Source organism: Leucoraja erinacea, chromosome 3 (assembly GCF_028641065.1).
Source record: "Leucoraja erinacea ecotype New England chromosome 3, Leri_hhj_1, whole genome shotgun sequence".
NCBI classification, from domain to species: domain Eukaryota; kingdom Metazoa; phylum Chordata; class Chondrichthyes; order Rajiformes; family Rajidae; genus Leucoraja; species Leucoraja erinaceus.
This window is the reverse complement of record NC_073379.1, coordinates 22,455,175-22,472,412: the sequence shown is the minus strand read 5'-3', so window position 1 is coordinate 22,472,412 and position 17,238 is coordinate 22,455,175. Positions and strand designations below refer to the sequence as shown.

Sequence of the window (17,238 nt, the reverse complement as noted above, 5' to 3'; positions counted from 1 at the left end):
ATGGCATTGCATTACATTGCAAGGGGCTGGACACCAAGAACCCAGAGAGGGAGAGGAGGGGAGAGAGTGAGTGACTACCACATAGCCATCCCCGGGCACTGAGCTAAGTCAACACCCACCCACACACACTTACACACACCCACCCACACACACACACATACATACACTCACACACCACACACCCACACCCACATACATACACACTCACACACCCACGCACACGCACACACCCACGCACACACCCACCAACCCACACGCCCACACACACCCACCCAGACACACACTCACACACCCACCCACACACACACACACACCCACCCACACACATCCACACACACACACACACACACACACACACACACACACACACACACACACACACACACACACACACACACACACACACACACACACACACACACACACACACACACGCACACACACACACACATACACACACACAAACACACACACACACACACACACACACACACACACACACACACACACACACACACACACATACAAACACACAAACACACACACACACAAACACACACACAAACACACACCCTGTCCCCGCCCACCTCATTATCATGCAAACCCCTCAGCCAATAGCCGCCGAGAGCGCCTGCTTAATATGCAGGTCTGCCCACCAACGGGCGGGCGCGGCGCCGCTGTTGCCAAGGGCGCAACGACCAATGGGAGGCGTCTCCGCTGTTGCCAAGGGCGTAGTGGCCAATGGGAGGTGCGGCCGCTGTTGCCAAGGGCGCAACGACCAATGGGAGGCGGCGCCGGGTCGCTTGTTGATACATTTTTTTCTCGGTGCTCGTCCAATGAGAGGAGGACCGGCACAACCTAACGCGACTGTTGTGCCTGCGGGCCTCCCCATTGGACGGAAGGCGGCCGGTGCGTCACAATGCATCTGGGCTTGTCATCATGCTAGGTTGAGGTGAAGTGTACCAGCGGCTGCAACAAACTTGTCTCCTCTCGCCCTCAACTCACCCACAGTCTCCTCTGCACCCTCCATTTCCAATGCCCATGTATTAGAGGAGCAGCAATTTTTTTTTGAAGCATCGCAAAAAAAAAAAATATTTTTATATAGCAATGGCATTTTTTAACATTCAAACCTTGCTGGAAGCAGCCGAGTACATCGAAAGAAGAGAGAGAGGTACAGGCGATTGCAGAATTCTCCCCCCCCCCCACTTCTTAACCACACCAGTCGCAGACAGCTGCATCCCACCTATTTACAGTCAGATCTACAGTGTGCACTCTCATTGTTTTTTTTTGTTTGTTCCTTTTCTTTCGGTTGCAGAAGCAGAGCACGGTTATGCCTCGACGTTGCCTTGCGATGTCGAATTCAACAGGAAGAAAGGCAAAACGAAGAAAGCCCAAAATAACAGGTACTAACGACCAATAACGAGGAATTGCAGAAGAGGGGGTCGTATATGCGTGTTTGTGTGTGTTTTTTTGGCTCTTTAATCTTTGCCAGTCGCCATTTTCCCCCATTTGGGCTTGGCTATGTTATGATCGGATATAAACACTGCCACGCGTACAAGATCCACACGTACAGTTCCAGTGTCATTTTACGGGGCAGCTGCCTCCTTGCAGCTTTTCCACACCATTTCTCTCCATTATGTCCTTATTCCTTCCTCCCCTTCTCAGTACATTTAATTTCCAACTACCTCTTCCGAGCACAATTTCTTTTATAAAGAGAAACCTCAGCAATTGCTATCTATCACTCTTTCTCTCTTCACTGCAACTGGGATTAAAAAATGCAAACATCAAGAGGTGGAAAGCATGTATTTTGCAACCAAAAAAATGCGATGTAATAACGCAACTGCTGCGAACAATCCAAATGATTTCACTGATTATCTCAGGTTTGTTATGGGTGATTTTGGTTTAAGGTAATCAGTTAGGATATAATCAGATGCAAAGTGCAAGGGCAGGTAGCTCTATCCGGCTGCATTGTCATTGCATCCTGTGCTTTTATTTAAGGAAAAGTGATTTTTTTTTTTCTCCTCCAAGATTGTTTTTTTTGAGGCTCCCATTTTTTTTGTCTGTCGCTGAGCTCGGTGCTGCGCAGGCGCCCGGCGTCTGTTTGGGAGGCTGGAGCAATGAGTCCGGGCTCCCTAATTGGGAAGCGCTCACGTTTGGTCCACGTTGGTTTATTTAACCCGTGCATGCTATCCATTGCAATTCTCTCTCACTGCAGTGAGTTGATTGCTTTAGTTTCCTAGCAACGGACAACACAGAAGGCCGCTCAGACCGTCTTTGCAAGACTGCATGCAACCTGTAATCTATTCGATTGCATGCAACTTGCAATCTATTTTAATGCATTGATCTACGTTACCCTTGAACGTTACGGCTTCCACCAATACCTTGCAGGCAATGAACTCGAATAATGAAAGGCCTAGATAGAGTGGATGTGGAAAGGACGTTTCCAGGAATGGGGGAGTCTAGAACCAGTCATAGCCTCAGAATAAAAGGATGTACCTTTAGGAAGGAGATTAGGAGGAATCTATTTAGTCAGAGGGTGGTGAATCTGTGGAATTCATTGCCACAGACGTCAGTGAAGCCCAAGACAGCCTCAGAATAAAAGGATGTACCTTTAGAATGGAGGTGGTTGCATTAAATATTATCAGTGCACCGCAGTCTGATTTTATTCATGTATAGTCTTATCTTTCACTGCGTAGCACACAAACAAAAGTGTTTCACTGTACCTCTGTACACGTGACAATAATAAACTAAACTGAAGGAGGAAATGTCTTTAGCCAGAAGGTGGTAAATCTGTTGAATTCATCTCCACAGACGGCTGTGGTGGCCAAGTCATTGGGTATTTTTAAAGCAGAGATTGCTAGGTTCTTGATTAGTAAAGGCGTCAAAGGTTACGGGGAGAAGGCAGAGGTTGATAGGGGAAAATGGATCAGCCAGTAGTCTTGATTGGCCGAATGGCCTAATTCTGCCGCTCTCTTATGGTGTAACTACAGCATGCAAACTTTCAGTGTAAAGATTAACAGACAGTGAATTCTAGAGTATTGTTGCAAGGAACTGCAGATTCTGGTTTACAAAAAAAAAGACACAAACAGCGGCTCTGACGGCATCTCTGCAGAACATGAATAGGTGGGTCGGAACCCTTCTTCTTGGGTGGGGGGGGGGTGGAAGAAAGCTGAGTGGGAACAGGGCAAAGCCTGGGAAACAATAGGTGGGTACAGGTGAGGGAGGTTTTGATTGCCTGATGGGTGGACAAAGGCAGTGGAGCATGCAAGCTCTTAGTGTAAAGAGAAACAGGCAGTAAACTTTAGAGCATGCAAACTTTCATAGGGCCATACAGCACAGAGACAGGCCCTTTGGCCTAACTTGTCCATGCCGACCAACATGCGCATCTGCCCTAGTCCCACCTGCCCTGGTTTGGCCCATATCGCTCTAAACCCTTCCTATTCATGTACTTGGCCAAATGTATTTTAAATGCTGTTATGGCAAATGCCTCAACTATGGCCACTGCTTCTGATTTCCTCTACCCTGAATAAAATACTCTGCATTCACCCTATTCCCTGCAGGGTTTTATACACCTCTAATACATCACCCCCTCATCCCCCTGCGCTCCAAGGAATATAGTCCTAGCCTACTCCACTTCTCCCTATAGCTCAGGCCCTCGAGTCCTGGCAACATCCTCATAAATCTCCCTTTGCATCCTTTTCAGCTTAACATCCTTCCTATGGTAGGGCGTCCAAAAGTCATCAACATCTTGTACAACTGTAGCACAACATCCCAACTTCTATACTCAATACCGTGACTGATTAAGACCAGCACACTAAAAGCCTGCTTCATCACCCTATCTACCTGTGATACCACTTTCGGGGAACGATGTACCTACACTCCAGGATCTCTCTAGTTTATAACGCTCCCCAGAGCCCTGCCATTCACTGTGATGATCCTGCGCTGGTTTGAATTCCCAAAACTCAATGTCTCACACGCATTAAACTCCATTGACCTTTCATCAGCCCACTTGCTCAACTGATCAAGATCCTACTGCAATTCTTGCCCCCTAATTCCTGACAATTTTGCACATCTGGTCATTGGCCTTACTGCCTCTCGGACCAGTCTCCCTCCCGTCTACACAATGTAAACTTCTCGTAATGTAAATACAGGTCCTACCACCGATTTACCGGCAACCGATGGTTTAGTGCCTCCTCTAATCTGGACAAAATTACGAGAGCACACTTGAAATCCCCCTCTGATGTCCCCCTGAAATTGTGGGACTCAGCCGGGTGAGGTGGCTGATCTCGACCTCATCGGGACTTCTGCGGCCGATCGGCGGGTAGGTTTTGCCGCCTGTGGCCAGGGCTCTGGAACTCCGGCCCGACCGGAGCCGGCAGATCTGTCCCCATAGCCGACTTTGCCGGCCGAATAACTAGACGGGTCTCAGGAAGAACTAATGTGAGCTTGGCGGACCAGCTAACCTTTCCCTGTCACATATCACCAGTTGTCACATGTCTTCGGCCCCGTGAAATTTTTTGTACATACAGTCCAGTAAAATCATACTATGCATAAGCACAAACATTAATAAGTAGAGTGCAACAATTGTAGTGTAAGAATAACAGACCTTATGGAGGCAGTAGACAAATCACCATGTGAGTATAGAAGTTGGGAGATCAGGTTGAGGTTATGTAAGACGTTAGTGAGGCCGCAGTTACAGTATTGTGTTTAGTTTAGTTTTGAGATACAGCCCAGAAACGGGCCATTTGGCTCACCGTGTCCGCACTGACCAGCGATCCCCGTACATTAACACAAGCCGACACACACTTGAGACAATTTACACTTATGCCATGTATACAAACCCAAGCCAATTAACATAAAACCTGTACGTCTTTGGCGTGTGGGAGGAAACCGAAGGTCTCGGAGAAAACCCACGCAGTTACGGGGACAACGTACAAACTCCGTACACACAGCGCCCTTCGGCAGATCGACCCCAAATCTCTGCCGCTGTAAGGCAGCAACAATTCCGGGCACAATGTCATAGGAAAGATGTTGTCAAGCTGGAAAGAGTGCAGAGAATATTTACAAGGACTTTGCCAGGACTTGAGGGCTGAAGCTGTATGGTGAGGCTGAGCCAGCTAGGATTCAGTACCTTTGTGTGCGGGAGGATGTGGGGTGATCTTATAGGGGTGTCATGAGAGGAATAGATCAGGTAAACACACTGAGTCTCTTGCCCAGAGTAGAGGAATCGAGAACCAGAGGACATAGGTTTAAGGTGAGGGGAGAAAGATTAAAGAGGAGCCCGAGATGAGAGGTGACTTTTTTCACACAAAGGATGGTGGGTGTATGGAATGAGCTGTAGGAGGAGGTAGTTGAGAAGGAAGTACTATCGCAACGTTTAGGAAACACATGGATAGGGCAGATTTAGAGGGATATGGGCCAAACGCAGGCAGCTGGGACTAGTGTAGATGGGGGTGGTTGGTCGGTGTTTGCAAGTTGTGCCGAAGGGCCTTTTCCCACGCTGTATGACTCTAGGCACATTTCCACTGCCATCTTGTGCCTTTCGAGTATCAAGTTTTATAAAAGTACAGTCGTATCTTGGCATTAAGAGCACGTTGTCCTGGTGACAGCACTTGGCCTGTGTTGCAGGAGTCAGCCTGGATTGGCGATGCTCTCCGTCTGGTTTAATCCGAGGAGCATTTCTGTCGATCTGAAGCGGTAACTGTTTCTTTCCACGGATGCTGCCTGACCTGTCGAATGATTCCTGCAGTTTTTATTTTGTTTAGGGACACAGCATGGAAACAGCCCTTCATCCGCACGGACCATCAGCCAATCAGTTCCGCTAATCCTCCGTAGGGCCATTGGGACAGGCCCTTCGGCCCACCTTGTCCATGGCGACCAAGGTGGCACACTGGGCCAATCCTATTTGCCTATGTTTGGCCCATTGTCCTCTACACTCTTCGTATCTCTATAGCTGTCCAAAGATAGACACAAAGTGCTGGAGTAACTCAGCGGGTCAGGCAGCATCTCTGGAGAAAATGGATAGGTCATGTTTCAGTTTGGGACTTTCTTCAGTCTGACCCAACTGCTTGGCTCTAGGACATGGGAAGGGATCAGAGGAAGCCCACATGGCCATGGGGAGAAATGTCCGATTCATATCGAGTCCATCCCGGTCACCAGAATGCTAAGAACTATATTCTGCACTCTGTGTCTTCCCATTTGCTCAACCTATTGTCTTGGAGTTTGGCTTGATTGTATTTATGTGTGATATTATCTGATCTGATTGGATAGCGTGCAAAACAAAGCTTCTTACTGTACCTCTGCAATAATAAACGTAAACTTTAAGGGACTTACCAAGACGGGATCAGGACTGCTCCTTGTAGCTCAGGCCCTCAAATCCTGGCAAAATACTTGTAAATCTTCTCTGAACCCTTTCTAGCTTGACAACATCTTTCCCATAACATGGTGCCCAGAACTGAGGTCAGGATCGAACCGGGGTCTCTGGTGTTCTGAGACCATGGCTCTATCACTCTGCTGCAGTGGAATAGGTGACTGGGTCCGGTGAAGTTTTGGATATTGTGTGCGTTTAGTTGGTGGGACAACTGGCTAGGTTTGTAGACTGGACGTGTTGGTTTGTATTGGAATCCTCTAGGATTTCTACTAGGAGGTTGGTGAACCAACTGATGGGAAGATAGCTATCACAAAATTACAGCAGGCTTTTGATTAGATGGTTGCGTGGACTGGGGAATGGCTAATGGAGTTTAATGCAGAGAATGGTGCATTTTGGGACGTCAAACCAGGGCCAGACCTTCACTGAATGGCAGAGCTCAAAGGAGTATATATGTAGGAAAGAACTGCAGATGCTAGTTTAAACTGAAGCTAGACACAAAGCTGGAGTAACTCAGCGGGTCAGGCAGCAACTCTTCCAGATGAGGTCTCATCAAGACTTTATTTTATCTGCAGGAAAATGCATTTATCCAAATTGTCTTGCAATAAAGGTCATCGTATTATAGTCGTAGAGTTATACAGCATGGAAACTGTCACTTTGGCCCAACTTGTCCATGCTGACCAAGATGCCCCATTTGCACTAGACTCTGCCTGCATTTGACCCATATCCCACTGGGCCATTCTTAGTCACGTGTGTGATTAAAAATATGAAAAATTGTGGAATACACCTCTTCTAATTCCGAAAGCATTACAGTATATTGTTTTGTACTATATATGACTTTTTTTTCAAAGTTTATCAAGTGAAATTTTAATGTTATGCTGACAATGTTTAGGGTCAGAGGTCAAATAGGACTGGTCACGTGTGTGACCTCACACGGAAGTATTTTTTTCATAACTCCGTTTTATCTTACAAACTGTGAATTTTTAAAAGCTAGAATGGTCATTTCTTTAGCAGACATGTATTGTAGTTCTGTAGGTAGGAAAATAGCAATGAATAAGATTAATCTCTTACACTCATTTTTTAATGTATTACTTTATGTGATGACATCCAGTCACGTGTGTGATGTTTTGGTTCGCTTTCCACAGAATGGCCCCAATGCACCTTTCCTATCCATGTATCTCTCAATTTTTTTTGTAACATGTTGTTCTTGAACCTGCTTCAGCCATCTCCTCTGCACATTTATAGAGTTAAGGGCTAAATGAGGGCAGGTGGGACTAGAGTAGAGGGGGCATCTTGGTCAGCATGGACGAGTTGTGCTGAAGGGCCTGTTTCTGTGCTGTATCACTATGAAAGTCTGCGTGCACTAAAATCTGTTTCCAGTTGCTCTTTACTTGCATACTCCACTGTCTTTGTCCACCCATCTGCTCATCAAAACCCCCCACACCTGTATCCACCTATCAGTTGCCAGGCCTTGTTCCACCCTTACCTCTCTTCCAATTTCTCCCCCGCTTCTACAATAAGCCTGAAGAAGTGTTGACCCGAAACGTCACCTATCTGTTCCCTTCCACGGATGCTGCCTGCCTGACCCACTGAGTTCTTCCAGTACTTTGTGTTTTTTTCCTCCAGCTCGTTGTTCAGCTGCCCTAACCCCAAGATTATGTCTGACTGTGACATGTAGGCTGGAGGTTGAGGAGAGACCGGATAGAAGTTTACACAAATGAGAGGCATTGATAGAGTAGAAAGCCAGAGCCTTTCCCCCAGGGTGGAAAATTCAAATGCTGGCGGGCACAGCTGTATGGTGTGAGGGGCAGTGTCTAATGGAGCTGGATGGTAGGAAGCTTTTATTTTTACACAGAGAGTGGTGGGTGCCTGGATTTTGTGTAGGCAGAGATCAATTGAGCTTGGCATCGTGATGGTTGGTGTCTGGAATGTGCTGCCAGGGGTGATGGTGGAGGCGGATCAGAATTTTTCAAATAGTGCGTAGCACACTTCACAGGCAACCATTCTGTCCATCTTTGGGTACTATCCCATCCGCCTGGGAAGGATGTGCTGGAGGGGATCCAGAGGAGGTTTAAGAGAATGATCCTAGGGATGAGAGGGTTAACGTATGAGGAACATTTGAACGCTCTGGGCCGGTACTCGCTGGAGTTTAGAAGGAGAAGGGGGGGATCTAATTGAAATAAAAGGACATGCCTTTAGAATGGAGGTGAGGAGGAATTTCTTTAGTCAGAGAATGGTGTATCTGTGCCACAGATTGCATTGGAGACCATTGTGTATTTTTAAAGTGGAGATTGATAAATTTGTGATTAGTAAGGCTGTAAACGGTCACAGGGAAAAGGCAGGAGAATGGGGCTGAGAGGGAAAAATAGTTCAGCCACGATAGAATGGCGGAGTAGACGATGGGCGAATGGCCTTGTAATCCACTTCCAGCTTAGCATTCTGTGGTGTGAATGCTCCTGTTAACCTTCTCTACACTGTCTTGTTGGGGCCATCAGCTGATTTTCTACAATAATGTTCTTCCCTTGAAGCTTCTTTGAGGTGGTCTTATAGAGGTGTATGAGATCATGAGAGGAATAGATCAAGTAAATGAACACTTTTATCCAGAGTAGGGGAATCTAGAACCAGAGGACATGGGTTTAAGGTGAGGGGGTAGTTGAGGCAAGTACTATCGCAAAGTGTAACATACATTTAGACAGGTACATGGATAGACAGGCTTGGAGGGATATGGACCAAACTCAGGTAGATGGGACTGGTGCAGATGGGGCATTTTGGTTGGCGTGGGCAAGTTGGGCCGAAGGGCCTGTTTCCATGCTCTGTGTCTCTGTGACTCCCACGTTGTAATGAGTTTCTTATTTTTTTTGTTCCAGATCCTCGCACAATGAGTTGGAAAAGCACAGGTGAGTGCGGAGCAGTTGTGAATGGAAGTTGTGGCCAAACCCACAGCCTTGCTATCAGCCGCCGATTGGATGGCAACTGTTGAGGGCCGCATTATAGAGTCACGCAACACGGAAACAGGCCCTTCGGTCCCACTCACCCATGCTGACCACGATGCCCCATCTAACATAGTCCCATTTGCCTGTGTTTGGTCCATATCCCTCGAATGTCTTTTAAATTGTGTTGTAGCACCTGCCACAACTACCTCCTCCTCTGGTAGCTCGTTCCATACACCCACCATCTTCTGAGTAAAAAAGTTTCCCCTTGGGTTCCTATTAAATGTTAGAGATTTGTAACCTTTAAAAGACATTTGGACAGATATATTAGAGGAAGGTTTTAGTGGGCTATTTGGATAGGAAGGGCTCAGAGGGATATATGGATAGTTGTTCAAAGGATATGGACTAAAGGGACTAGCCCAATATACCAACTTGGTTGGCATGCTCAAGGTGGGCCGAAAGGTCTGTTTCAATGCAGTACAGCCCTATGACTCCACATAGTTGGAGTGGTACGGATATAACATTAAACTAATTGGAGCTTAACCTACTTGAGAAAATGTTGTCATGTTTTTATTGACAATGCATGAGAGGGGTGTGAGGAGAGGTTTCAAGAAAGGTAGACTGATTTGTGAATGGAAAAGGATATGGTGGATGGAATATAATACGGAGGAAAGTGACGTGGTCATTTCGGTGTCAAAAATAGAAAATTGAGATATTTTTAAACGTTGAGAGATTAAAAGATGTTTAGAGATGCTGGATATCTTCATGGATCATTGCGGGTTGGCAACCAGTACAGCAATCAAAGCACACAGCAAGCTGGAAAGGGTGCGGAGAAGATTTACGAGGATGTTGCCAGGACTCAAGGGTCTGAGCTATAAGGAGAGGTTGAGCAAGCTGAGACTTTGTTCCATGGAGTGCAGGAGGCTGAGGGGTGATCTTACAGATATGTATAAAATCATGAGGGGAATAGATAGGGTAAACACACAGTCTTTTACCCAGGGTAGGGAAATCGAGAACCAGAGGACTTGGGTTTAAGGGGAAAGATTTAATAGGAACCTGAGGGTCAACTTTTTCACATGATGCGGGGTGGGTGCACGGAATGAGCTGCCAGAGGAGGTGGTTGAGGCAGGTACAATAACAACATTTAAAAGACCATTTGGACAGGTACGTGGAAAGGAAAGGTCTAGAGGGGTTTGGGTCAAATGCAGGCAGGTGGGACGCGTTGTTGGGGCATCTTGGTCAGCATGGACTCGAAGTGCCTGTTTCTGTGCTGTATGACTAATCCGATGGCCTTTAATGCAAGACAATGAGCAAACACACTGGAGAAAGGAGCTGCAGGTGCTGGTTTATATCAAAGATGGACACGAGTTGCTCGAATAACTCAGCGGGTCAGGCAGTATCTCTGGAGAAAACAGATGGATCCCAATCTGAAAACGTCACCAATCCTTTTTCTCCAGAGATGCTGCCTGACTCGCTGAATTATTCCAGCATTTTGTGCCTATCTTTGAGTAAAAGCATCTTCCTGTAGTTAAAATGAAGTCTGGATGAGACCTCATCTGGAACAATGTCAAAGGGTCTCACAGAGAAAATCATTGCATCTGTGTGTTTAGTTACAGTTCCTTGTCATATGCAAAGATCTGTTCCCTTCTGATCTTCCAGCTTCCCCTCTTGTAGCAGTGGATTTCTCTCCCCCCCAACGGACCAGAGGGCATAGTTTTAAGGTTAGAGAGGCAGTTTAAAGCAGATGTGTGAGGCAAATTATTTACACAGGGTGGTAGGTGCCTGGAACGTGCTGCCAAGGGTGGTGATGGAAGCTGATATGTTAATGATGTTAAAGAGGCTTTTGGATAGGCACGTGGATGTGCGGGGAAATGGAGGGATATGGATCACATGTAGGCAGAGGAGATCGATTTAACTTGGCATCATGTTTGGCACCGAAATTGTTTACAGGAGATGGGCGGCATGGTGACGCAGCAGAAGAGTTGCTGCCTTACAGCGCCAGAGACCCGCCCGGGATCATTTCTGACCATAGCTGCTGTCTGTATGGAGTTGCAGGGAGTGGAGGGATGGATCATGTGCAGGCAGAGGAGATGGGATTAATTAGCATGGACTCTTTGGGCGGAAGGGCCTGTGGCCGTGCCGCTCGCCGTTCTAATCCGGGCTTCCCTCCCTTTGCAGAAGAGCCAAGTTGCGGCTGTACCTGGAGCAGCTGAAGGAGCTCGTTCCGCTCGGGCCGGACAGTTCCAGACACACCACGCTCAGTCTGCTCAAACGAGCGCGCACTCACATCAAGGTAACTCCCCTTCACTCGCCCCTCCCTCAGTGGAGCTTCCCCCTGCCTCCCCACAGCCGTTTATGGCAATGATCCCACAGATTCACCACCCTCTCGCCGGTCATCTGGTCTGAGACCCTCCCACGAGCGGAAACGCCTTCTCCACATCCACTCTGTCCAGGACTGTGGGTGCGGGACAGCGACAGGCAGACAGCGACACGCAGACACAGGGACACACGCAGAGACACCGAGACACGCAGACACAGAGGCACGCACGCGGGCATGCGCGTGCACAGGCAGACACATAAGCGCACATACACACTGTAGGGGGGGGTACGGTGGAGAGTGTCTTGCAGTGAGGGAGAGGTGGGGCGCGGAGTTATACATTTTACATGTGTTGTGGTCTTTGGGCCGTGCCATCTCTCACCCCCCTCTCTCTCCCCCTGCGGGCCGGGCAGAAGCTGGAGGAGCAGGACAAGAAGGCCGTGCACCAGAAGGAGCAGCTGCAGCGAGAGCGTCGATACCTGCGTCGTCGCCTGGAGCAGCTGGCGGTGCAGGGGCTGGAGCGGCTCCGCACCCACAGCCTGGGGTCCAGCGTGTCCACCGACCACAGCGACCACAGCGACTCCGAGCAAGGTCAGTGTGTGTGACCCCCCCGTCCCCTCACCCCTCCCCGCACCTATACACTTGGACAACAGCGACTCCGAGCAAGGTCAGTGTGTGTGACACCCCCCGTCCCCTCAGGTCCCTCCCCGCTCCGCACCCACACCCACTGGCACCCATACCACAGCGACTCCGAGCAAGGTCAGTGTGTGTGACTCCGGCGGACCAGACCCTCCCAGGGCTCTCAGCATGTCCCCCCCCTCCGTTGGCGGACCAGACCCCCCCAAGGTCAATGTGTGTCACCCCCACCCAGCTCCCCATCCTGTCCTTCTACTCCCCCGTCCCCTCACCTGCAGTAACTCAGCGGGTCAGGCAGCATCTCTGGAGTAAAAAGATGGGTGACATTTCGGGTCGGGATCCTTTTTCAGGGGGAGGGGAGGGAGGGGGGGGGGAAGGAGCGAGAGAGAGGAGGGTTATCTCGGCTTCTCTCGGAAAACCCGAGTCGCGAGCGTACATCCCTCCATTTCCCTCCCCTCCCTACCCCCCCTCTCTCCCCCCTCCTCTCTCCCCCCTTCCGCCCTCTGCCTCTTCCCCCCCCCCCCCCCCCCCCCCCCCCTTAGTGTGTGTGTGTGTGTGTGTGACGCCGCAGGTCCCCCCGTAACCACGCGTTGAGGGGACAGGACCCAACGGGTCCTCCTTGGTCTAGTATATATATATATATATATATATACACACACTGAACGTGTTTATTGTGTTGTTTACAGTGTAGTATGTTTAGATATTCTGTAGTGCTGCTGCAAGTAAGAATGTAAATGTTCTGTGGGACATATGACATTAAATCCTCCCATGTGCTTCCACACAGAGGCGGACGTGGACATTGAAGGGATGGAGTTTGTGCCTGGCGATTTAGACAGCGTGGGCAGTGGCAGCGACGTGGACGATCGCTACAGCTTCCGCAGCAGCTCCAGCGACAGTGGCTACGCTGACTCCCGCACCATCACCCCCCGCCTCTCATAGTGGCCGGTGGGGCCATGCGGGGCGGGGCGGAGCGGGACTCGCACCACATCCTCCTCTCCCTCTCTTCTTCGCTCTGTCTCTCACATCCTCCACCACCATCTCCTACCTGAGCAGACCCTCTCTTGGACTGGACAGGACTCACCCGGACCGGACCAGAGCCCACTGATTTTGACAGTGGACCCCAATCCTGCCTCCACCCCTTCCGGAGTGGAGTCAACCGGACTGGGCCCTGGTTCCCCCGGCAGCAGATCCCGACACCCCTTCCACCCCTCCCATCCTGGAGTGGAACTCGTCCCACCCCTCCCTCCCATGGCAGACTCTCTCTCCCTCCCACCCCGTGGAAACAAATAACTGCAGATGCTGGTTTATAACAAAGATAGACACAAATGCTGGAGTAACTCCGTGGCTCAGGCAGCATCTCTGGAGAACATGCATAGATGGTGTTTTGGGTTGAGACCCCTTCAGTCACCGATCTTTGCTCTCCATGTACGACGGCACAGAGATGTAGAGGTAGAGTTGCTGCTTTACAGCGCCAGAGATCCGGGTTTGATCCTGACTACGGGTGCTGTCTGTACGGAGTTTGTACATTCTCCCCGTGACTGCGTGGGTTTTCTCCGGGTGCTCTGGTTTCCTCCCACACTCCAAAGACGTGCAGCTTTGGGGGTCAATTGGCTTTGGTGAAGATTGTAAATTGTCGCGAGTGTATATGATAGTGTTAGTGTATGGAGATCGCTGGTTGGAGCAGACTCAGTGGGCCGAAGGGCCTGTCTCCATGCTGTACCTCTAAACTAAACTAAATTAGGTACAGCTGCCTGACCTGCTGAGTTACTCCAGAACTTTGTGTCTATCCACACTCACCACTCCCTCCCCCCCCCCCCTTCCCCATCTACATCAGACCCTCCCCTCAGACAGTGGACTGGACCCTGTCTGATTTTGGCTGACTGTCACGAGGAAGGTGGAGAGAATATCAGCAATAACAAGGTGCGGGGATTGTGGACCCTGCTCTAATGATTATCCTCACAAGCAAGAGCCTCGATTTTCTCTTAAAGTTGGATGGAAGCCGCTTGGTCTGGTAAGCCCATGATAAAGGCAGGAGGGATCAGTGGAGCTGAATCTGTTCCCTCTTGGGCTTTCCCCGGGGGCGGTCAGTCTCCCACCTCTCTCCCGTCGCATATCTTCACCGGCTTCCCCACAGACAGGATCCTTCCTTTGGGATGAGCGGGGCACGACCAGTTCTGCCAAGGGTGTGACGGGGCCTCCTTGTCCTCCTGCAGATGCTGGGGGTGTCGCACAGAACATTTTACAGTGCCGCACCGCCCAGCTACCGAGCTCGCATCCTTTACATCGTTCCTGTCCCAGCTATACGGGCCGCTTCTACGCTCTGCTTGGTGTTACTCATTAGAGCATGGCCTTCCAGACGACACGACCAATTCTTTTTTTTTTTAAACGTACGAGTCTCAAGAGAGGTCTCTTCAAACAAAAAATATTAGTCGAGTAATTTTAACCGGTGTAGTTTCGAATTTCCTGTATCAAAATTTTGTATTATATTTTCCTAAATGTTATCTAAACTGTGCTTGTGGGGGGAAGGGTGAGGAAAGGGGGGAATGTCTGCGCACTTCAGTAGCTTTTCGTTTTTTCTCTCTTTCTTTCTCTTTCTCCCTCTCTTTCTCTATCTTTCTCTTTCTCCCTCTCTTTCTCTCCTTGGCTTTTCCTTTTCTCTCTTTTTCTCTCTTCTCTTCTCTCTCACTCATCTCCCTCCATCTTTCTCTGCCGCTGGCCATTTCTCAGGGGCGCCTGCACCCGATCTCGACTTTCTCCCCGACCCCGTTCTCCGCCCCCTCACCGCCAACTCTCAGAAAACTGATGAGATAATTCTCGGCAGCTCACTAGACCTTGTTTATTTGCACTCTCCAACTGACTGTTCCCTGCCCCTCCTGTCCTGCAGCGGGTGGGCCGGTAGTAATGGGGGGATTATCACTCTGATGACCCCTCCCCCGTGCAGGGTTCAGTCCAAGGTTAGAACATGGCAGCTGTATTTTAGAAAAAAAGGCCTTTTTAAACGTATGCTCTTACAATATAGTGTTAATACTGGACCAGTAATTAAACGACACTATCGGAAGCAGACAGTGCAGAGCATAGTGACAGGGTGCCGATTATACTGCAGCGTTTGTTTCGGAGTTTGTCCTGAGTTTATCCTGTCCTGTCTTTGCCTGGTCCACCGTAGTTTCCGAGTTTCAAAAGCAATAGAGGTTTCACCTTTGTCATACTCTCACAACTGTTAATAGGATCACATTTTGCAATCCCTCAACTGTGGGGACGGTCGGATCAGAACCAGTCTCCGCACAGGGAGTCCATGGCAAGGGCCAAGTGCTGTAACCCTTTTCCCCAGGCCCCTCACCTCCCCAAACAGGAATCCGGCCCAAACTAACCAGGAGTGTAGGAAGGAACTGCAGATGCTGGTTCATGCTGAAGAAAGTGCTGGAGTAACTCGGAGGGCAGACAGCATTTCTGGAAGACATGGATAGGTGAGGTTTCGGGTCTGAACTCTTCAGAAGAAGATGATGCTCTGAAGAAGGGTCTTGACTCGAAAAGTCACCTATTCCTTTTCTGCCTGACCTGCTTAGTCACTTTGTGTCCATCGTCCAAATTAGCGAGGGTTTGCTGTGTGAGTAGGTTTGCTGTGCAGGTTGCAGAGAGGGGCGGGAGGTAGTGGTGGTACTGGGAGAGTCCGTTTGCCGCCGATTGTGCCTCAGGAAGCTGTTTTCTGTTCTGAACAGGATAAAAATGTAACCATCCTCCCCTCCTTCTGTTTCTGGCTTAGACTCTCCCTGAAACGGCACTTCCTGACCTTCCACTGAGCCTTGAGCAGCACGGTGGCGTAGCTGGTAGAGCCACTGCCTCATAGCGCCAGAGACCCGGGTTCAATCCTGACCTCGGGTACTGTCTGTGTGTGGAGTTTGCATGTTCTCCCTGTGACCGCGTGGGTTTCCTCCAGGTGCTCCGGTTTCCTGCCACATCCCAAAGTCGTGCGGGTTTGTAGGTTAATTGGCCGCTCCATGTTGCGCCCTATGTGCAGGGAGTAGATGAGAAAGTGGGATTACGTAGAACTTGTGTGAACGGGTGATTGATTGATGGTCAGCGTGGTAGGGCCTGTGTCCGTGCTGTATCGCGAAACTAAACTAAAAGTTGCGTTGCCTTGTGGTATCCTGAATGGAGGGGGTAACTGTTGTAAAAGGAGTCGTCCATTTAAGACGTAGGTGTGGCAGAGTTTATTTGGGTGGAGGGGCTGTGAGTCTCTTCCACAGAGGGCAGTGGAGGCAGAGTTGACTGAGGTGGAGCAGGGGATGGATCCGTGGGTGAGCGAGAGGCTGGAGGTGTGTGGGGGGGGGGGGGGGGGGAAGTGAAAGGTTGTGCGGTTAAAGTGGGCTTTGCAGAGTTGAAGTTACAGTCAGAAGAGCCGTCTCCTTATCGAGAGGTTGGGCCCTTTTCTGGAGCGATCTGCATTGAGTAAAAGTAAAGAGGAGGGTGGTTTTGAGGTGGAAATGGCATGGCTGCTAGTGGGCTAGTTTTGAAGCTGGAGGCGCCGAACGGCCTGAGGGTGGTGTATGTGTGTGGGGTGAAGGGGGAGATTAAGGGTGCAGCAGGGTAGAAGAAAGTTGTGGGTGCAGAGTAGAGTTGGGTGGTCATCTATCTGCTGTGGGTGGTCTCTGTGCGTTGGGATTTGTCGGGCAGGGCACAGGAGATGGCTGGCACCCTGGACTTTAGTCTCGGGTGAGGAGGCGGGGGGGGAGTGTGTATGCCTGTGTAGAGAGAACGCGTCTCGATCACAGGGAAAGTAGTAGGAAGGAACTACAGATGCGTGTTTACACTGAAGATGGATACAAAATGCTGAAGTAACTCAGCGGGTCAGGCAGCATCTCTGGAAGGAAAGAAATAGATGATGTTGGTCGGGGCCCTGCTTCAGACAGATGCGGGAGGAAACTGGCTAAAACCCACGTGGTCACGGGGAGTACGTGCAAACTCCACACACAGAGAGCACCCAACTGTCT

The 17,238-nt window shown here is 49.6% G+C and overlaps 1 protein-coding gene across 1 annotated transcript; it reads left to right on the top strand.

The window, feature by feature from the left end:
- The first annotated feature begins 890 nt into the window (after positions 1-890).
- mxd4 (MAX dimerization protein 4) lies at positions 891-16,581 on the top strand. The gene is made up of 6 exons (XM_055632264.1): positions 891-1,171; positions 1,316-1,403; positions 9,235-9,264; positions 11,476-11,590; positions 12,028-12,205; positions 13,035-16,581. Exons 1-6 carry the CDS (start codon positions 1,108-1,110, stop codon positions 13,187-13,189), a joined length of 630 nt encoding a protein of 209 aa, XP_055488239.1. The 5' UTR covers positions 891-1,107; the 3' UTR covers positions 13,190-16,581.
- Positions 16,582-17,238: the final 657 nt, after the last annotated feature.